We start from the raw sequence: 23,149 nt of genomic DNA on the forward strand, positions 1-23,149 counted from the left end.
CTAGATTAAACCTAGGAAAACTATGGAAATCAAAGAAAATTAAAATGAAAATCAAACTGAAATAAAACAATAATAAACTTAAGGATACTTATGGTTGGGTTTCCTCCCAACAAGTGCTTTTTTACCGTCACTAGCTTGACGGTCAGCTCCTGATGAGCGGATATTTTATACGCTTTTTGGCATCATTTTTCATATAGTTTTAGTAGTTTTTGTTTAGTTTTTATTGATTTTTTATAGGTTTTAGTGTTAATTTCACATTTTTGGATTATACTATGAGTTTTTGTGTTTTTGTACAATTTCAAGTATTTTCTGGCTGAAATTGAGGAGCTGGAGCAGAAGTCTGATTCAGAGACAGAGAAAGCACTGCAGATGCTATCTGGATCCGACCTGCCTGCATTCGGAAGAGCTTTTCTAGAGCTATAGAAGTCTAAATGGAGCGCTATTAATGGCTATGAAAAGCTGACTTCCATATCTTTCTAGTAATATATAATAGTTCATACTTTGCTTCGGATTAGAAGGCCCAAAACTGGAATCCAACGCCAGCTTCCTACCCCCTTCCAGACGTCCAACGCCCAAAGAGCAGAAACCAATATACAAATTCCCAAAGAGGACCCCCTAGCTGGTGTTCAATGCCCTAGAGACCTCATAGCACGTGGATCTCATTAAAGCTCAACCCAAACACTCACTAACTGGGTCTCAGAAGTGAATTTTAGCACTAAAAAGACTATTTTACCCTTACTAGTCATCTGTTTAGTATTTAAAGTGTATTTTACATGATCATTCAAATAACATACTACCATTCAGCATTATTTTAAGTTTCACATTGTATTTTACTTTCAGTATGAGTTTCTGAACCTCCTAGGTTGAGGGGAGGAGCCCTGCTGAGTCCTATTAATTAATAAAAGTACTATTGTTTATTCTTCGATCCGTGTTTGATCTATCTCTAAGATGTATAATCCGATCTTCATCATGGTGAATAGGATGATCTAACCAATTATCTTGGTTCATCACATTAAGACGAACGTACCTCACAAACACCCGCGTCTACTTGGATTCGTGTGAATACGTGACTGGAAAGCACGAGCCAACATCTATGTTTATACATCTCTCAGACGGCTAATCCATGACTTCGTTGGGGACTTCTCAAGACACCAGTTCAGCTGATTTCCGGGGAGATTAGGGTCTCCGTGGTATAGGCTAGAATCCTAAGAAGCATCATCCTCTGATCCAGAAGATTCGACCTTGTCTGTGTCATTTTGAGTAGGATCGCCAAGAGAATGGACTGCTAAGCACTTTACCCTTCGTCAGATTGGATGACCACGGCCAATGGCGTTCAATCTGTAGCAGAGAAGATCAATGACCAAGGCCCATGGCATTGATCACATACAGCCTGCCATAGAAGAAGATCATTCACAAGCAAAGAAGATAGTAGTACCAGAGTTAATTCAGAAAGACAACACAACTCCAATCCTTAACCCTATTCCTATTAGTATTTTCTACCTCTTTTGCTTTATTCCTTTCAAGGTTTAACATACATTACTCTTACAACTTCAAATCAACAACCTTCTGATCTGCCTGACTAAGACCTGCAAGATAACCATAGCTTGTTTCAAACCCCAATCCTCGTGGGATCGACCCTGACTTGCTCAGGTATTACTTGGACGACCCAGTGCACTTGCTGGTACTGTTGTACGAAAGTGTGGGGATCATACGCACCAGCTCCTCTAAGGAGGGTCATAGGGGATCAAGTCTTCACCCCTCACTGTGAACTTCGTTCCTGTGTTCTTATGGCTCAGCTCAACATGCTCAAGGGATAGGATCCTGTTCACAGTATGAGGTAGGACTAGACTTCTAGTAAACACCATTTTTATCCCAGGTGAGGAGTCTTCAGTGGGAATCTTTTTGTTTTTCTAGCCCTTGGGTACCTTCTTCTTGGGACCTCCTCCCTCCTTGGTGGGTGGTGAATGCCCAACACCAAACTTAGGTTTGATACCAGGGGGAATTGTTTTGACTCCCACCCAAGGAGGTTTGAGCCTTATGCTCTGCTTTTTTTCAGTCAGGCACCCTTGGAGGTTTTCGTTGGTGAGCTCACTCTTCATGCAAGTGCCTCCTTCATTAGTGTGAAGTAAAAGTCTGAAAACCTTGAAAAACAAGTAGTCTTCATGCATCCTCAAAATCAATTTCCCTTTTTCACATCAGTCAAAGCTCTTTCAGTGGCCATGAATGGTCTTCTTAGTATTATAGAGTCATTTCCATCCTCTCCCATATCAAGTACCACAATCTATGGGGAGAAAAAACTCTCCAACCTTGACCAAGATATTTTTCACTAGCCCATGTGCCTGCCTTAGAGATTTATCAACCATCTTCAATGCTATCCTTGTAGGCCATGCCTCTTGAATTTGCAGCTTCCACATTACAAACAATGGCATCAGATTTATACTTGAACAAAGATCACACAGGGCTTTGTCAAAAGTGATATTTCCAATAGTACATGGAATCTGAAAGCTTCCTAGGTCTGGCATCTTCCTTGGTAGCTTGCTCTGAATTAGTGCACTACATTCCTCGGTTAAAACCACTATTTCATCTCCCTTTAAGGCCTTTTTTGTCAGAGAGTAAGCCTTTCATGAGTGCAACATAGGGAGGTCTTTGCTCTAAAACCTCAGCAAAAGGAATATTGATTTGCAGCTTCTTAAAGACTTTCATAAATTGTGAGTAGTGCTCGTCTTTGGTCTCCTTTTGGGGCTTCTGGGGTGTACTTTGATGCTCTCAGCTTCTTTTGGTGTTTCTGCTTTCTTTTATCCTTTAGCTTGGCCCAGATTCAGTATCCACTGTGACGGCCTTTCACTCTTCTCTTGGGGTAGGCACTATGTCACCGGGAAGAGTGAGGGATCTTTGAAGTTTCTGAAGGTATGAAAATTTGGCTTTGTACTCTAAGGACTTGGGTAATACAGGATGTGTATCAAGAGTGACCGGAAAGGGGTTGTCAGGGTGCCTTGAGGGGGCGTTCTTTGAGTCTTCTTTGGCATTCAGCGCCCTCTTTGGCTCCCTTAATGGGCGTTTAGCGCCCTCCCTGGAACTCTCTATCTCCGTAATTTCCTGCTCTGGTGTCTCTTTTTTGCCCAGTTCCTTACTGCTCTCAGGTTGAGTGGCTACTGTCTTGCCACTCCTTAATTGAATAGCCTGGCATTCTTCTCTACACTTGGGGACCATATTGCTAGGTGCAGTTTGTTCAGGTGTTCACTGGTCTTTCTAGTTCAATTGCATCTCCAAGTTCAAAAACAATGGATGTCAGGTCAGAGATACTCTGAGACTATGGGGGCTGAAAAGGAAGGTTGTTGACTAATTTTGATTAAGACCTCCCTAAGAGCTGCTGGCATAAGTCGGTTGCTGTCTTTGAGCTTGCTCTCTCCACCCAAAGCTTGAGTGACTCCTCCACCCTTAATTAAAAGTTTGATAATAAGGAGTATCATAGGATTTTCTGGAGGAATTTTCCATATAATTGAGCTACTCAGGTGTCCACTGGCCATAGTTGTAAGGCTCACCTTGAGGAAAGCCACCACTCATATCATAAGGGACATTTGGAGGAGCACTATAAACTTGGCAACTGGACTCTGCACATTACCCAATTGTTGAGTGTGAAGGCTCATCTCTTGAATCATAACCTTGTTCTGAGCAAGAAGTGTATCTACAGTATACACCTTCATAACTCCTTCCAGTCTCTGCTCACACACAAACAAAGAACACAGAAAAGTGAGAATCTCTACGTCAGAGTGTAGAGAATTTCCAGTGAGGTATCCTATATAAAAAGAGAAATAAGAAAAAACAAAGCAAGCAATTAAACAAAAAATTTTGAAAATAACAAGAAAAATATACTAAAATTTCAAACACTAAGAGGTCAAGACACAAAAAATTTTGAAAATAAAAAGAAAAGACACTAAAGGGACACCAAACTTAAAATCAGAAATTGAGAGAAAAATAAACAAAATTGAAATAAAAAATTAAAAGCAAAATAAATAAACAAAACTAATAAAAGTACCTAATCTAAGCAACCAGACAACTAGTAGTTGTCAATCCCAAACAATCCCCAGTAACGGTACCGAAAACTTGGTGCGGGAATTCAAGATTCCCACAGTTTAACTGGCAAGTGCACTGGGTCATCCAAGTAATACCTCAAGTGAGTGAGGGTCGATCCCACGAGGATTGTCAGACTGAGTAACAATGGCTATCCAATTGAACTTAGTTAGGCGAACAGAAAAGGGTTTTTAAGGTTTCAATTCTCATGAAATAGTAAATAAGAAAGTAAATAAAGCAAATAAAGAGGTTTGGTTTAAAACAATGCAAGAAAATAGTTAAGGCTTTGGAGATGTTTATCTTTCCGGATTAAAAGTTCTTACCAACTATTTTAACAATGTATGATTCATTCCATGGCAAACTCTAAATATCTAAACCCTAATCTCTTAGTGATTTAGCCTCCTCTAACATTCATTAACCACCACTCTCGTGGTCACTTAATTCCACTTAGAGGGTTAAGTTCAAAAACTAGTTTATGGCCACAAAAACCCTAATTACCCAAAGCTAATAGGATTATATGTCACAAATCCCAATTAGTTCATGTAATTAGCAATTTAGGAAGAATTTGTTTTCAAGCTGTAGTTCAAGCGAGATAACTCTCTCGAAAATCACAAGAACTCAAGTAGAATAAGGGTCATACTCTCGTTCCAGATTAAGAACGAAAACAATCCTTGAAATTAAATCAATACATTAATTAAAATAGAAGAATAATAATCTTAATCCATAGAAATAAACAGAGCTCCTAACCTTAACAAAGGAAAGATCCGAATCCCCCTAAAGGATGAATCTTTTTCCTTTTATATCTAACCTAATTTGATTTGAAAATAAAATAGAATAATAAAGTCTAAACCTAAAAGATTTTGTTTGTAAATAAAAATAACTAAAATAAGATAAAAGATAACAATTAAAAGCTAAATTCCACTAAAGATTCTCCCTTGGGTGAGTTTGACGCATATCCGGCATTTTTCTGGTGTTTAACGCCGGTAGGGGGAAGTTCTGCCGCTAGTTATGTCCTTCTTGGGCGCTAAACACCAGGTTTGGCGTTTAGCGCCAGATTTGGCAGAGATTCCAGAAGAAAAGAATAAACTATTATATATCGTTGAAAAGCTCTGAAAGTTGGCTTTCCAATGCCGTTAAAACTGTGACAATTGGACCTCTGTAGCTCAAGTTATGCTTGTTGGAATGCAGGGAGGTTAGGGTTGACAACGTCTACTTTTTTTCTTTGTTTTTGCACAAAACTCTGCCAAATTCGCCCGAATTTCATTTGAAATTATAAAAACACCAAAACAACTCAAAGTAATATTCAAAGAGGATATTTTCATTAAAATACAATAAAACTTAATAATTTCTAACTAAAAACTACTAGAAAATGAAGGGAAAAGGTACAAGATGCTCATGCATTAGTTCACAATCTGTTGGAAGACTTCCACTATCAGGGCGGTCAGGGGGTATAATTCCTGAATTTTCCTACCCGTGGAATGGTTTTAAATGTCCTCTTCGATGCCATCTCTCTTGGAGCATCCCTTTACATCTCTGGGTTGTCGGCCTAATAGGAGGGAGGGCCAGCTTGCTACCGTTTGTTGGCAACTACCATCTGGCTAACCTCCTTGTCGTTTATGTACTCTCTTGCTATGCATTGCATCTCTTGCATTGTCTAGACAAGCTAAATGATTTCGAAATTCCTCATTTACTAAGCCGTTAGTGAGGCACAAGTTGGTCATAGAATCCATGAGTCATTTAATCTCTAAGCACTCATCATTGAAACAGTCTAGGTACTTTCTCGTGGACTTGCCAATTTGTTGCGTTATCCCCAAGAAGTTGATCGGGTGCTTTGCCTTGGCGATGCGAGTGGTGAATTAGGCTAGAAACTTTAGAGGAATGTCCAAGAAGGTGGTTATGGAAGCTTGTAAGAGGGAATTGAACCGACGGATCGCTGGTCTAGGAAGGGTCACGGGAAATTCCCGGCACCTAACTGTATATCCCGCAGCTTCCAAGTTCATCCTGGCTTCAAAGGTCGTGATGTGCTCCTGTTTGTCGGCTTGTTGAAGTTCTTAGGTAGACGGACTTTGAGAATGGAAGAGTGGAAGGGAGTGGCTCTGATCACAATGAAATCCCGACATTTCCTTTTTTGCTCCTCCTTATGTTCCCAGCTTCTCGACTTGTCTTAGGAGTAAAAGGGCTGGGTACAGCAGTCGGTCTGGTCATGCATGTTGTCCTTCTCTCCCTCATGTCGTCTTTCCCCCGATCTCCTCAACGGGGACTGAGTGCGAGAGTGGCTTGGGCAGACTTCTGCGCATGAGCAAGTGGTTCAACTAACCTCAGGGTTATATAGCAGTCTCTCGCTGTTAACTCTTTTTCAAGGTTTTGAACCCTATGCTTGAGCTCTTGCATAATCCAAGAGTTGTCGTTGCCTCTATCCTAAATGGATGCCTTTCAAAGAATTTCTCATGGGATTAGCCATAATCAGAAGGGGTTGCTCATCTCCGGGAGCTTCCTGTACTCAATCTACTCACGAGGCGACCTCCTGCCACTCATTGTTTGCCTCCTCTCCTGGCTCGTCCTCCTGGTGGAGGAAGACTTCCATCCTCAGCTCACGTCAGTTCCCCATTGATAGTACCGTTATTCGTGAGTTTGGATTGTTGGTTTGTGACGAGCTACTTGGGGTGTTTATGTGAACCTGGATGTGAACTTCGATGGAAGGAGCTGTGTGTGTGATTTGTCTTTACGGATGGGGCCACTGAACACGAGCTAAACGTCGGTTTAGAATTTTCTGAAAAAGAATGGCAGTAAGGTTAAAATATTGTCACAAACCAACAAATGACCCATGTTAGAGTTTAAAAGATTGTCATAATACAAATCAATAAAAATCAGGAGTTTTAAATCCCGGGTCGTCTCTCAAAGAAATTGCAGTAAGGCTTGCGCATCATTGGTTGTGAAAAAAGGGGTTGTTAAAGCAATTGACAAGAATTTAAACAACGAGATAGTAAAGAGAAAACAAGGAATTCAAATGCTAAAAGGGCATATGGGCAAGGATTGAGAGTCAAGGTTTTCTATCCTAGTCATTGAGCGTAAACATGGTAATTAAGAAGAGTTAATCCCACTTCGTCATCCCTAAACATTGGGAAAAAGTCAGATAAGCGTAATTCATCTTAATCCACAAGTCCCAGCCAACTCACTAATTGGACTTAGTGAAAGACTAGCGTCAATAGAAATAAAACCAACCAACAACCCTAAATTACCAATCAATATTGGACATCAATGACTCAAGGTTACCTAAGTTCTCAATTTCATACCAAGAATGCAAAAATCTACTTTAAATTTAAAGAAGGCATTTTAACAAACACTTGAAATGCATAAAAGTAAAACACAGTAAATTGCAATAATAATAAAATCTATAACTACGAAAATAAGAAAGTAATAATAACAACCAAAAGGAACATCAATAAACATAAAACATCAAATTGCATTAAAAAAATTTTGAAATCAACAGTTGTTCATAGACTGAAATTAACAAAATAAAAAAATTAATAAGTGAAACTAAACAAACTAAGATGCTAGAACATGAAAATATAAAGGAAACTATAGTAAAACATGAATTAGAACCTAAATCTAAGAAAAAACTAAACTAAAAATCCTAAGTTTTAGAGAGAAATTGGAACTTCTCTCTGTAGAATTTTATCCTAAAACATGATTTTACACTACTCTATACTACTTGGTTGATCCCTTGAGTCTTGCCTTCAAATGGTTCAGAAATGAGTTGATTGGGTCCAAAATAGGCTTGAAATCACGAGCCACATGTTCATTTAAGTGAATCACGTGATTGGGGTGACGCGTACACATGACCCATGTGTACGCGCAAATTGCGAATGATGTGTACGCACAACTATAAAAACCTCCAATCTTCATTTTTTCATGACTCCTCCACTTTTGCATGCTTTTTCTTTATTTCTTCAAGTCATTCTTACTTTTTAAACCTTCAATCACTTAACAAACATGTCAAGGTATCGATTGTGATAGAAGAGAATTAAATTCAGCAATTTTAAAGTATAAAAAGCATGTTTTAACGCTAAAGCACAATTAGGAGGAATTCATAAAAACATGCAATTTCAATAAATAAATGAAAGATAAGTTAATAAAATCCATTCTTTTTAATACAAAATTCATCATAAAATATGGATTTATCAGCCATCTGCAAGGACACTCCGATACTAAAGTAAGTGTCTGTACGATAAGGCGGCTAGGTTCGGGTTAGGATGACGTACCTGAGGAGAGGGGTAGGTCCCTCTTCTTTATTCTCACTCGTTGGGTAGGCCTTCTCATTTGGGCCTAATCCCTTAATTAGAAGCTTCTGCCAGTTATCTAGACCCACTACAAAAAAATCACTTTTAGTGGCCATTTATTTTGTTTTTAACGGCAATAAAAATAGTCGCTAATACATTTATCGTCAATTTGACATTAGCCGTCTTATACTTTGTTGTTAAAAGATTTTAGCGGCAATCATAATATTTTCCGGAAAAAACCTTTTTAATGGCCACAAAAAATATATAACTTTTAGCGGCCATTTTCTTGGCAATTTATATGGCCACCATAGTAATTCTAAGATTGCAATGTTATTCACTTTTGGTGGCAATTACTATTGCCGCCAAAACCTATTTTACCGACAATTTATATGGCCACTAAAAATAATTCTAAAATTGTAATATTATTCACTTTTAGTTATCATTACTATTGTCGCTAAAATCTTAAGACTTTTTTAATTATGCTCACTCTTTTAGAGATAACAACCTATCTTTTTTCTAAAATTTTATATTATTTTTACCAACAATTATTATTGTACATAATATAAATATACTAAAATTAATTACTATAAAATAAAATATTTCATTCAATTCAAAATATTTATACACAAATTTCTCTTGAAAAGTAATAAAGTATAATAAAAATTTAAACAACACAAATATTACAAGTCTATGTTACATCAATGATTAGCACATAGCTAATGATCAAAAGTAAATTCAAATCTTAGTACCATTACAAATACTACTGTTGTCCCCATAATTCATAGTAACAACCAACCCTAAACTAGAAAGTGTTCAATAACCCTTCTTCATATAACTTAATAAAGTACGGGAGGCCAAAAATTGCACATGAAATAGCAAGCCGATGTTCAACTTCAAATTATCATCATAGAGAAAGTAATCACAGACAATAAATCTTTCATCGCTACTTAAAACTTCTTAAGAGTTGGAAATTCATAAAGGGAGTTACAAACTTCCCTACTAGCATGACATTATGGGGCTCCTTAACTAGAAAATAGCTTTCCATGTAAACCATAACTCATAATCAATATGTCAAAAGTAAAGTAGAATGCAGCGGAATAATGAAATCAAATCAAGTAAAAAAAACCACAAAAATATATCAAATGGTAAATAACTTGAAAGTGAAATAAATCGTAACCAAGAGGACAAGAGTATAAATCCTACTTTCTCTATCCATAACTGATAATTGATAAAACTTGTGCCATAAATAACTCTAGTAAATATATCAATAGGGTATATGTTCTTAACTCGTTTAGGTAGATTCATCTATAGTTCCCATTCAGGAAGAATAAACTCATGTGGATCGCTAACAAAATTCCACCAAACAGAGCAAGACCAATACTCTATGAAAAACTAAGAGAAACTCAACACCTCTAAATTTTTTGGAATAGCAGCATCTCTACCACAAAGTAGAGAAACCAAAAAAAGCATTATCCGTTTCTTGAAGGCATTACAAAGAAAATAGTAGTAGTTTGATGGTGAATGGAAGAATTTTCACCAAAGCAAGTAATAGTAGTTTAGTTTATGTATATAATCACTCTATTAGAATGTACAAGCTACTACAGTTCAGATAACAAAATGCAAAACAAAAGGATTTCATTGGTACTGCATTCAGTGTTTGATTTACATGGACAACTTGGTGGTTACCATTATTTATGTGACATTGTAAGACAATAAAGTCAGCAAGAAGCATTGCCATCATATAATTCCAGTTCCTGCATGAAGGACCAACAAATTAGTCAGAAACATCCACTTAGTTATTCAATTAAAATTCATAGTTGCATGCATGCAACAAACACATACACATTACATACTAATTCCTCCACTTTATCTTATTTAGGGATATCAGGAACTTTGTAAGATTCTGCACTGACCTCATAGAGGCACAATCTAGAAAAAATCGTCTGAAACAATAAAAAGGGAAACACATTCAAGACAGGATACAAAGCTCATAATTTGAAAGTAGCAAAACAAAATATAATTGATATCGTACATCAATTTACCTCTGCATAATTCTAGGCCTCTTCTTGGGCCTCCGTGGAGGCCTGGTCCCAAGCAAAACCAACAAATCATAACCATCATTGAATTAAAATAATAAAATTATACATAATTATTATTTGAATTTTTTTAATCTCGTCCCTCTTTGCATGTTTATGTCTTAATTAGATAAATTATATTCCCAGATTTTATGGTATACACTAAAGCTTTTTCAGAGTTCTATACTTCTAATTTCCTTCGTTGGTAGGATAAGAAAAATTAAACAAAAGATCTCTAGCTTGTTGAAATTCCAGATTTATGAAAGAGTTGATTCTCTTGTATTCGTAACATGGATTCTTAATATATCATCATGTCAATTCCAACAATTCATATGCAAGATTATTGAATACTCACCTGGACAACTGATGTATGGGGATTGCACCGATTTAGATTTTTCCACTTAAAATAACTTCCATTGCCAGTATAGACCAAACCGACAACCAACTCCCACCATCAAAGTTTGATTTTTAAATACAAATATAACCGAGAATAATTCAACCTCGAGTCATCTCCCTCGGACAATGCAATTAAGATGTCACACTCTTGATAGTGAGAAAAAAGGGAGGTTTTGAAGTATAGAATGAAAGATTAAAGGAACTCAGAAAAAAAGAACTAACAAATGATCCAAAAAGGGCAATTAGTGCAAGTGAAAAGGAAGATAAGGTTAAAACTAGTGAAAATGCTACAAATGCATAAAAGAGCCTTGACTAGGGAATGAGAATTAAGGAATCCTATCATCGTCATAACCACAACTATGGCAACTATGATGAGTCAATCTCGCTTTGTCAACCCCTAACATCGAGGAGTAAGTCAAGCAAGCATAATTAACCTTAATCCATAAGTCCTAGCTAACTTACTAATTACTTAGTAAAAAGCTAGCGTCAATGAAAACAAGAGTCAACTAACTACCCAAAAGTTACCACTAAATGTCAGACATCATGACTCTAGTATTCTAGTAACTCATTTCCCAAGCCAAGGTGTGAAAATCTACCCAAAATCTATAATTGGCATTTTCACAAACACCTTGTGGGCATAAATGCAAAACATGTAAAATTGCAAAGGAAAGTGAAAACTATAACCAAACTATTCACAATATCAACCATAAACATGCAATCAAGCAAATATAAACCATAAAACACTAAATTCATCAACCAAAACTTCAAGAAACCAAAATTCCATATATTAACAAAGTAACTTGAACCATGAGTAAAATGTAGTAAGAGTAGTGAAGTTAAAGAGGAAATTAAAGAGTACTTATAATGAGATAGCAAAATCCAAGACCAAAATTAAACTATAAAATTCTACATTGAAAACCTAATTAAAACCCTAAGTGAGAAATAAAAGACCACTACTCTATACTACTCCTACTCCTGCTAATGCTTTCTATGTAATCTAACCTAATGAAAACCTAATGCCTTCATATGTGATGTTATCCCCTTCATATAGCACTTCAAACCAGCCTTCAACCTTCCAAACCTGGGCCAAGAGGCCCCCAAAATTGCGAGCCACGTGCCTTATTAATGAAGTCACGCGCTGGTACCTGTGCGTACACACAGGTGTGTACGTACGCACACTTGCCAATTTTTCCACTTGTGCGTACGCACAGAAGGTTGTGCGTACGCACACTTGCTGATTGCTGCATTTGTGCTACGTACAGGGTGTTGTGCGTGCACACACTTGACTGTGTGCTTCTCCTTATTTTTCTTCATGTGTTCTCCCTTCTTGCATGCTTCCTTCCACTTTTGCCTAGCCATTCTTGCCTATTGGACCTGAAATCACTCACAAAACATATCACGGCATCGAATGGAATAAAAGTGGGATTAATTTGCTCAATTTAAGTACAAAAATGCATATTTTCACATTTAGGTTCAATTTAGGGAGAAATTACAAAAGTATGTTATTTTGGTGATTAAGTGTGAGTTTATATGGTGAAATCCGTCCAATTCAAGCTAAAAATTATCATCAAATATGGACTCATCAACAACACAACACTTGCATTGAGTTGCATATCCTAAAAATTGAAAAGCATATACAAGATCCTTTTGTTCTTTTGTTTCTAGGTTTCTATGATTTGAAAGGGCACTACAAAAGAGGGTAAAATACGTTACAAAATATTGAAACATGCCTTGCACACGCCTTCCCCACTATGATGAAAATTTAAAAGAATGAATATAAGAACTACAAGAAACTTGGATCATTTGAACATTATTTTAGTTTTGTCATATGCATGCCTCAACACATTCAGTGAGAGTAGAACTTCACTGCTGTGCCAGAACTTCACCAACTACACATCACTTAAAAGAGAAATTTAAGTATCAAAGGCTCTAATATCATCTCACATATTTTGTTAACGACACCAAAGGACAGCAAGATGTTAGGTAAACAAAAACAAATTAAAAAAAGCTCAAAAGCAGACATGTCGTGAAAGGAGCAGCCTAGCAGTCTAGCTTTCAATCTCTCCTTATCATGTCCTGAATAAACTCCCAGTGAGATGGCTCATAAGTCCTAAAGAAAATGTGTGTTCTATTTCTATTAATCTTTCTCTCTCAGCCCACAATTCCCAAGTTTCAAGTTCTATTTTAAACACTACAACAAATATGGCTTTTAGCAACGCCAAATTTTGTAACATCTTAAAACCGTTCTCTTAGATAGTTTTACACAATGGTTTTTTATAGTGTTACCGTTGAATTCAATTTTTCATTATTTTATAGCAACAAATTAAAATCGTTCTCTTTGACTATTTTGAAGAATGGTTTTATAACCGTTACCATGATTTGTTTTTAAGCAACGGTTTTTTATTGTTGTTTAAATAATTGTACAAAAGAAACGCATAAAAACCGTTGCCAAAATGCTACACTTTAAAACCGTTCTATTAGATGGTCTTAGACAACGGTTTTTACAGTGTTGTTATTGAAGTTCAATTTTTCATTACGCTATAGTAATAAAATAAAACCGTTCTCTTTGACTATTTTAAAGAACGGTTTTATAACCATTACAACAATTTTTTATCAAACAACAATTTTTTAATATTATGTAAATAATTATACAAATTAAAAGATACATATACAAATAATTATAAATAATCATATAAATTTAAATAATTTTTTCTATAAATATTATAAATATATAACAAATATTATTTATAGAAGAAATAAATTTATATCAGTATTATATATTTTTTATTTTCTTTTCACTCTAAAATTTAACATAATATTTTTTATCACCTCAAAAAAATTTCAATAACCTCCTTTAAAACAAAATACAAAATTGATCTTTTAATATTTATTAAATTATTTTTAATTTTAAATAAGAATAATTACTTAAGTCTAATTTATAAATTGAGTAATAAATATTTTTATATATTCTTAAAATAATTTTATTAAAATCTTCCTATTATCTTTATTTTTTTCTTAACCATACATACACTTAATTTCCAAATTAACCGTACATACACTTTAAAGAAAAGAAAAGAAAAGAAAGGAGAGAAAGGGGAGCTCGAAGGGGGAGGAGGGGGAACCAGAAAGGCAGAGAAACAGAGAAGAAGAAAGGGAAGAGATAGAAGGGATGGCGCCAGCAAGGGTTCCACCGCCATCGCCATAGAGTGAAGGTGGAGGAGTGATCAAGAGAGAGAGAGTCTGATGTGAGGGAGAAGAGAACGCGAGAACTAGGGAAGGAGGGAGGCTTTGTTCCGCGCCGCCATGCCTTCACGCTGCCGAACCCCCACCGCCACTGCTAGGGTTCGTCGTTGCTACTTCAGCCATCGCCGTCGCACCCTGTTTCCGTTGCTATTAGGGTTTGCTACTGCTGTCATTGATAGAGCCGCTGCTGGAGGAGCCAAATAGGGAGAGGAGGTCGTCGTTGATACTGTTGCAGAAAGGGAGAAACAGATGTACGAGAGAAAGTAACGTGACCAAGGAGGAGACATTCCTCTGCCACTGCCGTCGCTGGAAACCATGGTTACCGCCGTCCTTACTGGTGAGTCAGTTGTGCCCTAGTTACTAGAGCCACCATCTATGAACCCTTTGTTGCTTTGGAATGACCCTATCTTTGCCTCTAATGTTTCTGATTACACTGTATTTATTGGAATCGTTACAGTTGGAGCTTGTCACTGGGGGAGGGAAGCGACTGCACCATCCTCCTCGTTTTGACATTGAACCTCCATTCATAACCCTGTAACACTCCTACTCTTGTTCTGTTTGGCATTTTGTTTATCTGTTATGTTTTTATTTTAATTATGATAGCCAACATCTTTGTTTTGGTACTGTTGTGTTCTATTGGAACTGTTGAAATTGTTGTTGCTGTGAGCGTAATCGGAGTTAGTGCTGCTACCACCGTTCCGGTTGCATTGGAATTACAGCTGCTGCTGCGAATTCAAAATAAACGGGTTTATCGCGGGTAATTCCTACGAATTCAACTAAATTGAGGTAGGGGTTTTCATCTTAAAATTAAAGGTTTTGATTTAAGAATGCCTATAAAGCTTATTGAATAATCGCAAAAAATGTTATAATAATTTAGAATGACTGATTGTTGAGTTTGATTTGGATTATGACTAAAATTATGATTGATTTGAGTATAGTTATGTATGCTAGTTGATTGAATGATTATTGTAATAATTTGGGTAGAAATTATTCTTTTGATTAATTATGTGGAATTGGTTGAGAAGTGATTGGTGAATTCTTGTGAATGAGGGAACCCTTGAGGGTGGTTAAGTCCTATTTTTAGGGGAGGTTATATTCAAAATTTTATAAAAATATAAGATTTAGTTAATTTGAATAGTGTAAATTGTACCTAGGATGTATGATTAATAAATTGGATATTCAATAGCTAGAAATAAATGGTTATGGTGTTTTTAAGTGGTTGAATTAAATTCGTTTAAGTAATAAAAATAAAGTGAATTTAAATATTAAGGTTTGAAGTAAAAAAAGGCTTAAGAAGGATAAAGAAAAATTTAAAGAATTAAATGAGGGTAAGGTTAAACCGAATTTGAGTAATAAAAAGATAATTGTCTGGAAGTTTAAGGGTAAGAAAGTAATTGAGTAAGATGCAAAATTGAAATAAACTTGTTGCATTGTATTTTACAAGTTAAATATCCTTTCTTAGCATATTAAATCACAACCATGTCAATGCTGTCAAAAATCTCTAGTTGACATACATTCTAGTATGATGTGCAGTTGCAGTATTTTAAGTATAAATTTTAGGCATCAAGTTAATCAATATCTGACCTTTTAGGCTTTTACAAGTTGCCAGTCGTAAAATTAATTCAAGAGAATATGGTAAGAACTTTTTCAAAAACTAATTCTAAAATTTAATTTAATTTTATTCTTCAAGAATCATTGCATAATCAACTCATTAATATTCTAATTAGTACTTACCATCTTTTAATTTTGTGTAATTGTTTCTTTAGGATCTTCATGGTTATATAAGATTATGTGGAGATCTTTATGCAGTCAGCTCCATATGGCTATGGTTGCTTGATCCTTTTGATGCCTTTTAAGAATTGAATTTGTTAAGTACCTATGTGCTTTTATCCATTGATGCTAGTGATACTTGTTTTATGGATGAGTTGGTAGGTAGTTAAGGTAGATATATTTCATTAGTTTGACTAGAAAATTTATTCTGTTGAAGTACTAGACTAGTAACAAAAGGAATGCTTCATTATAGGTTAGAAAGATATGTATAGACTGTGCAATCAATGGCCAACCTTACCTATTGGGTTGTTCCACTAGCAAGATGAGGTCGATGCTGGATCAGTTGTTTGATCTTGGAGTTAAGAAAAATAAGTTAGGCAGGGTTATTGCTAGAAGCCCGCAACTACTATCGCAAAAGTCTAAAGATTTTCTACAGGTATTTCTCTTTTTTCTATAGTCACGTGTTATATGCATGCCATTGTTCTTTAGTTTTGTATCTTACTGATTCAAAATGCTTCATTTTTTTCCGTTAAGAAGCTTGTGTTCATTGTTGTTTGTAGGTTGTTCTGTTTTTTGAAAATATGGGATTGGATAGAGAAACTATTAGGAGAATTCTTTCTCGCTGCCCAGAAATTTTCCCTGCCAGCATTGATAAAATTCTTTAGAGGAAGATTGAATTCCTTTCTAGGGTTGGTGTTGTTGAAGCTTATCTTCTTCGGATAATCAGAAAATATCCAAAATTACTTGTAACCGACACTGAGAAAACTATACTGGATCCGGAATTTTTTGGTTCACTAAGTATATAATTGTTTATTCTTTTTATGGTAAATGTTCGTTTAGTTTTCTTTAGTAATTTGATTCAATTAGTTAAGGTTATTTATTGACACTAACATAAAAAAGTAGTTGAAACTAATTACAATGCAACATGAAAAAAATATTGTAAATAAATAATTATATAATTAGAAAAAACCGTTGTCAAAAGTCACAAAAGAGAACGGTATTAAAACCGTTGTCAAAGGCAGCTACAAAATGATAATAGTATTAAAACCGTTGCAAAAAATAACACCAAAGGCAATGCTTTTAAATCATTGTCTTTGTAAATAACAAAACTACAACATCTTAAAACCGTTGCCTATCCAGTTTTGGTTTTAAACCGTTACGTCATGAAAGAGAACGGTTCTAAACCGTTGCCTATCTAGTAACGGTTCTAAACCGTTCTTTAAAAATTGTTGTCAAAACCGTTGTCTATTCTAGTAACTATGGCAACGGTTTTTTGGTTGTCGTTGCCTTAGGTTAAAAACCGTTGCCTATAAGCAATGGTAACGTCCACATATACCACAGGTAAAAAACTGTTGCCAAAGCGTTGCCTAAAGTTTTAGGAACGGTTTTCTTATTTATGACGACAGTTTTTGACCGTTGCAAAAACCCTTATTTGTTGTAGTGAAAGGCAACAGAAATCGACATCCCGAGTTTTAGAAACCTTTTAACTTGGAAATAGCAACCTCTGCTATACAAAAGAAGAGCACAAACACTATGCCTACAATTTAGGAATTTAAGATGCAATTGAATCAAAGATTAATAAATAATGAACTTATTATATAGATCTTTCTGCCTCAAGTGCAACAACATAACACAATAAAAGTTAATTAAAACCAATCTTACTATTCATACTTTTAGGATAAAAAGTAAATACCACCCCTTTCATAGTACCATCTCCTACATGATTCTTTCACCACATAGCAATTCATAACAATTTTTTACATGTTACATTCACAATATAGAACATTATGCTCAGAGAGAACAGTAACATGCAATTTCTATTTAGAACTTAGGAAAAGTTCTTAGAGACTACCATTATTAGGTGAAGTGTCACGAAAATTTTGCATTTGTTTAACAGCTTTCTAGGATGAAACTAAGACCAAAAGGCAGTTAACTAATAATAATATAGGATGAAACTAAAGACCACATAGAAATAGAAAACAAACAAAACTTAACTAAATGTATAAAAAATGAAAAGCATATTACTGTCAATAACTTTATAGACAAAATTCCTAGGATTTGTAGGTGGTAGTTTACTAGCAACAGTCAAAATGTTAGAAACATTCAAGATTTTCAATGCATTCTTGTTAGCTATAGTGCCAACAATTATATCAGAATAAATACTTCAATTTAATTGCATTTAAAAGATTAATAACACTGAATAAAAATCTGCACAGATATTAAATTAGCGGGAAACTATTTTAGTAAATAAATAAACAAAAAAAAAACTAATATTGTAGTACCTCATCAATTTTGCAAGGCGTATTATCCTCTTTGAAGAATTTAACTAAACTTGTAACCCACAAAAAGGATGATATCTATTTCTTTAGGGATTCATCAAATTCATCCACAACCGAAGAAGTGGTCATCCCCTTAAAATTTGTCCTCACCTTCAAACATGGGATGAGATTGTCACTAACTACATTCTCACGAAATAAATGAAGATGCGAATGTTATTCATAGAATATACAACCTAAAACTATTTAGTGTCACAATTAGATTAGTGTGAAACTGTGAAAACTGTAATGAAGACCAAAAAGTGAATCATAGATCATAGAAACAACATTGGTAGAACTTAAAATTGTGTAATTTATTACTATTATCTCTTCGGATTGAAGATCCATGAATTCAATGCTGAAACTATCTTTCCTCTTATATTCTAACCCCAATGTGTCCTAAATCACTAGCAACTGCAAATTTGAAATCCTATGACATTTGTAGAATTAACACAAGTATTCACAAAATCAAAAGCGAAATATTAGTAGTAGCATCTTTAAATTTGAAAGCAACAACACTTGAAATTGCTGATAAATAAAATTGAGCTAGAAAGAGAGAGAAGAGAATTGGCGAACCTTGTTGCAAACAGTGGCAGAGTTTAGGGAGAGTGAAGATATGCAGAAAGGGAGAAGCTTGGAGAGTAAGGGCTCAAGCTTGGAATCGTCAAAGAGAGTCAAACGAGTAAGTATCTGATCAAGAACCTCCTCAACCTCCGCGTTGGACTTTCCTGCCACCATTAACGATGCTTTTAAGATAGGAACCGAACCTAGCAATGGAGATCTAAGACACGAACGAACAAGAATAACGATGCGAATCTGAGGGGGAGGATGGAAACATGAAGAATGATCAAATTGAATTAGTGTAAATGAGTGAAGGATGATGGACGGTCGTCGGTGATGGTAAGGCTTGCGGCTGTGGTCAGCGACGGTGGAAAAAGCTTGAGGAGTTTTTCTTTAGGCTACTTGATTTAGGAAAAGAGTTTATGAGTCATCTGAATTAAGAAGATGAGATAAAAAATCAATAAAGAATTAGCAGCAATATTGATAAATGCCACTACTGATTTAGAGAAAATAGGATTAAAAGTATAAAATGATAATAATTTAATGGCAATAATAATAATTGCCATTATAACATATAGCAATAACAGTAAATATATAGTTGCCAAAAAAAGATATCTTAAATAAAAGAAATAGTTGCTATTGTATTATGGCCGTTAAAAATTTGTCGTTAAAACTAATTTTTCTTGTAGTGATCTTCTCCAGGAGATCGTGTCTCGTGATGGACGTATTGCCGCACAGCTGGGTTGTAGGTCTGCTTGGTGAACCTTCAGTACTCATTGTACTGGACCAGGACAAAAGTAAAATTCAACTTTATCTTTTTTCAGACCCTCTATAGATTTTGTCTTGATAAAAATCCGTCTTACACCAGATCAAATAATTACTCTTCTGATCTGGTAGGATTAGGTCAGATACCCGTTGTCATGGGTTAGACTGCGATTCTTCTATTTTTTTTTCAGATGAATTGCACAATCTTTAATCCTAGGTATCACATAATACATCTACACACTTCTCATACACTTACTACACGTTGCAGCAATAATTAGTAGATTTTTTCAATCAGTTGCTCATATATATATTGTATGATTTGCGAGCGAGAATGTTGTGTTGTTTGTAGACCGTGTTTTGGATATATATCCAATTAAAAAGGAAAATGTTTGGTTACCAAATTTATGGAACCAAAATCAGCCAAGACCTTCTATTTTTAACTTTATTTAATGAGATGAGTAAAATTTAATTATTATTTTATCACGCGCCTATTTTTTTTACTGCAATATTTATTGTATATAAAAACATTAATTGCATATATTAAATAGCATATTATAAACACATACCTTATTAATTTACATTCTTATTAAATGAATATACATAATTTATATTTATGGTATTTAATTTATATTATAATAACAAAAGCACATTTTTTATTTATTATGTAACATCTATATATTCATACACATAGTTTTCATAATTAATATATTTTTACAATTAATATTATGCAATTTTAAACTATATTTTATTATATATTTCAAATTATTTCACATATGCACTAATAAATCATGATTTAAAATGTTTTAATTTTTTTTGAAGACATTATACATTTAAATCAACGTATAATTTTTTAGATCATCGTCTTTGATTGATAATTTAAAATTTTGTTTTATATTTTTCAAAATAAAATTATTTATTTTGATTTACATATATTTTCAAATTTTACTATAATTAGATTTGAAAAAAGAATGTCAAATACTTAAATTAATTTATTCAATTAACAAATTTACTCATAACATCCATAAGTTCATACACATAACATCTATAGTTAGGTAAGATACACATAACATCCAAAATTTCATATTAATAATATCCATAATTTCATACTCATAACATTTATAATTTCATACATATAATATCCATAATTAACAAATTTTTAAACTATGCATCTTGTTATATATTTCAAATTATCTTACATGTATACCAAAGGGTCATAATTTTAATATTTTTTATTTACTATTCATACATATGCTTATTTATTGATTTTAATATGATAAGTTAATAATTATTTTTAAATTTTATTTTTTAATTTTTGTTTATATTTTATTTTTTATTTTTTATTTTATAATAGTCTATATGTAAAATATGAGTGTTGTAACAAATGTTGTTAAACTCTTTAATTTAACATCCATGTTTTTTATACGTATGATATTTATAATTTTATATACATGATATCCATATTAATAAATTGGTGCTAATTTATTATTATTTATTATTTTATTTTACAGGTCATAAACCAACAATTTTAGATGTTTATAATTTTCAATAAATAGAAACCAATCAAATTTAAGATGTTTTTATTTTTTATAAAATGTGTTGAGGTGATTTGAGATTTTTTTAAAATTAAAAATATAAGAATTTAAAATTTTTATTTAAAAAAATTATAAAATTAATGCATATAATAATTATAAAGGAGAAATTTTTAAAATTTGATTCACATTAAATATAGAATTAACTTTTAATATAATTAAATTAAAAAAATAATTTACACTCTCTTATAAACACAAATTATTATTAATCATATATCTTTATTTATTATCTATAATATTTTAACTACTTAATATTACTCTCGTTAAAAAATGATAACATACCCTATATTTAAAGGCAACTTGTTTCAACTTTCAGAAACCGCCGCCTCTCTCTTCAATCACTTGAATCCACACATATAGGCAGTTAGATGCCCCAAAAATAAAAACATCCGTTGCTTAATTTGATCTCTAATACAACAACATCCAATGAGAGCGCATTCTTCGTAGCACTTAAAACAAACAAGAAACAAATAGAAAGGGTTAAAGAAGAAGAAAAAAGAAAAGAAACACAGTTTCCATCAACACATACATTAAGGTGAGGTGTGAGGTGGTGAGCGAGATAGAAGTATCTCCCCCACCCTCATTGCAATAATTAATTCTTCTCACCGAGCAACAATCCAAAAGGGAAACACTTACATACAAAGATGTCTACGCTTGCGCCCCCATTCCAGCTTCTAGAACTCAACATCATCTCCGGACAAGACCTTGCGCCAGTTGTCAAGAACATGAAAGCCTACGCGGTTGCATGGATTCACCCTGATCGCAAGCTAACCACCCAAATCGACCCCGACGGCGACAACAACCCAATGTGGAACGAGAAATTCGTCTTCCGCGTCGACGACGACTTCCTCAATGCCGAGGACTCCGTCATCATGATCGAGATCTACGCCTCCGCTTGGCTACGCGATGTCCTCATCGGAACCGTCGGCATCCTCGTCAGCAACCTCTTGCCACCTTCCACGCGCCTCAACCGTAAATCCTCCAAGGTTCGGTTCGTGGCGCTTCAAGTCCGACGACCCTCGGGTCGTCCTCAAGGGATCCTTAACATCGGCGTCAATCTTGTTGACGCTGCAATGAGAAGTATGCCGATGTATTCGGAGCTTAGCGCCTCCGTGGTTGAGGAGTGGGATTTGATGGATCCGAAGAAGGAAAATAACAAGCCCAGTCAAACTCCTCGAAGCGATAACAGCGGTGGGTATGATTTCAAGTTGTACCCATTACAACGTTGCCAGAGCGAGAAGAATGATTCTACCATTAACGATTATGCGTATACGCCTGGTAAACAGAGCCGTTATTATGAAGATGAGCATGGGATGGGATCTGAAATCGGGATTCCACTTACAAAGAACGGAAAGATTGTGAATGCAAATGGATCTTTGTGTTCTGATGTTGGACCGTCGCCGTCCGTTGTGGCAGCAGCAATAGCTAAAGGATTGTACCCTGTGCCATTACCGGTGCCAAGGGCGACGCCGGCCAACCCATTGATTCTTGATTGGCCGGGGAAGGATGGTGAGATGGGGATGACGAAGAATAATATGATCGATAGGTGGCGGTCTGAACCGGATATGACGCCGGTATACGACCACCTCGGACAGCATCCTAAGAGGGGGAAGGCAATGAGTGTAAAGGGTAAGAACCAGAGAAGGCACAATGCTAACAATGGCATGTTTTCTTGCTTCGGCACCGCGTTGGGGTGCGAGTTTTCGATTACTTGCGGCGGGGGTAATCGGAAGCAGAAGAGGGTTGGAGGTGGCAAGGGTCATCATAATAATACTGCTCCATCTGAGATGACCTATGATGAAATATCATATATTTGAGAAATTAAGAACACGATGGTTCATTACACAAAGGAAATAATAATCAGATTCATTGATTTCTTGATCATTTATATACATATATTCACATGCATGATATAAGATTTTAATTAATTCTTTCACATACATGCATGACATTCATTATTGGCCTCTTGCATGTGTGTCTAGTGAACGAAGTAGCCTTTTTGCTTCATTGATCACTATTTGGAGAAGTGTTTGTAATGATATAAATCTTCATTTCGAGCATGCATACATTATCTACCACTCTGA

General features: G+C 34.9%; 1 protein-coding gene and 1 long non-coding RNA gene across 2 annotated transcripts; both read left to right on the forward strand.

Annotated features, from left to right (window-relative positions):
• The first annotated feature begins 14,551 nt into the window (after window positions 1-14,551).
• Window positions 14,552-16,657, forward strand: LOC112778909 (uncharacterized). The gene is made up of 3 exons (XR_003190581.2): window positions 14,552-14,851; window positions 16,089-16,271; window positions 16,396-16,657. It is a non-coding gene; the product is annotated as an uncharacterized lncRNA (long non-coding RNA).
• Window positions 16,658-21,709: 5,052 nt separating this feature from the next.
• LOC112778411 (uncharacterized) lies at window positions 21,710-22,882 on the forward strand. The gene has a single exon (XM_025822728.1). It carries the CDS (start codon window positions 21,710-21,712, stop codon window positions 22,880-22,882), a length of 1,173 nt encoding a protein of 390 aa, XP_025678513.1.
• The last annotated feature ends 267 nt before the right edge of the window (window positions 22,883-23,149 follow it).

This window comes from Arachis hypogaea, chromosome 19 (genome assembly GCF_003086295.3).
Source record: "Arachis hypogaea cultivar Tifrunner chromosome 19, arahy.Tifrunner.gnm2.J5K5, whole genome shotgun sequence".
NCBI lineage: Eukaryota > Viridiplantae > Streptophyta > Magnoliopsida > Fabales > Fabaceae > Arachis > Arachis hypogaea.